The following is a 1,116-nucleotide window of genomic DNA, read 5'->3' as shown; positions in this document are numbered from 1 at the left end:
ATCTCATTTCATTTCTAATAATTAAAGAATTCAGTTGTGTTAATATTTCATAAATATATTTATAAGAAGAAAAGAAATTTGCGTATTCAAATACTTTATTTATTATATATTTAGTGCTACATATATTATCATTATTCAAATTAGAAGTAGAAGTACTATGATTCTTCTTTTGTAATAATTGTGTAATATGTTCTTTTCCATAATTCATATTATTTAAATGAAAATTATATCTTTTCATAATAACAGCCAAATGATCGTATATATACATGACTGAGTATATACTTTGATAGTTTTCCATTTCATTTTATATTCATTTTATAACATTATAAGTTGATTGTAAAAGATTCTTAGCTTTAGATAAATAGGTATCATTGAATGTATTTGAACACCCTCATTTAAGTGTAATATATAAAGATTAAATTTTTTTCAAATAAAATTCTGTATTACATATATATTATTTTTACAACTTAATTGATTCAGCATTTTAGAAACATCAGTTGTAATATTATTTAATTCATTCTTAATATCATTTTTTTTCTTTTCTAAAAAATTTATAAAAATTATCTATCATAAATTTGGTATATACTTAATTTCTTATCATATTCTCCCTTATCATAATTATATGTTGCTTCATTTTCTAAAGAATGTATTAAATAATTAAATCTGTTTTTTCCTCCAGAGAAACATGCATGTGCATCCATAACAATAGTTCGATTAATCTGATTAATTTGTTCATTAATCGTTTCAAACATATTTGGATTCATAGTTTTATTTAATCTGGTAAAAAGAAGGGCTTCCTTCTTTGTATATAAATAGATATAATACGGTTGCACTGAAAAAAGAACTTGACTCTTTTTATTTGTTACATGGATAAAAATATAAAATATTATTATCCTCTACTATTGAATTATCATTTTATATAAATAAATGGAAAGAAAACTTCTGAACATATGAATTAATAATATCAACTTGTTTGTTATTATAAGGGGGTAATGCTATATATATCTTCCCTAATATTATATCGGATATATGAGGTATGTTTTAATTTAAAATAATCATTTTTTAATTTTATTAATAAATTCCCCTGCAATTTTCTCTTCTTATGTACATTCTTCA

The 1,116-nt window shown here is 21.1% G+C and overlaps 1 pseudogene across 1 annotated transcript; it reads right to left on the bottom strand.

Moving 5' to 3' along the window:
- PRSY57_0020200A (reticulocyte binding protein 6) lies at positions 1 to 1,116 on the bottom strand (annotated as a pseudogene; the record flags this gene model as incomplete). Its single annotated transcript is given in 5 exon segments — positions 1 to 385; positions 388 to 559; positions 562 to 872; positions 874 to 995; positions 997 to 1,116. Coding segments are annotated over 5 exon segments (1,110 nt in total), but the record flags the coding sequence as incomplete, so codon positions are not given.

This window comes from Plasmodium reichenowi (genome assembly GCF_001601855.1).
Source record: "Plasmodium reichenowi strain SY57 chromosome Unknown, whole genome shotgun sequence".
Classification (NCBI taxonomy): Eukaryota; Apicomplexa; class Aconoidasida; order Haemosporida; family Plasmodiidae; genus Plasmodium; species Plasmodium reichenowi.
The sequence above is the reverse complement of the archived record's forward strand: the minus strand, read 5'-3'. Positions and strand labels throughout refer to the sequence as shown.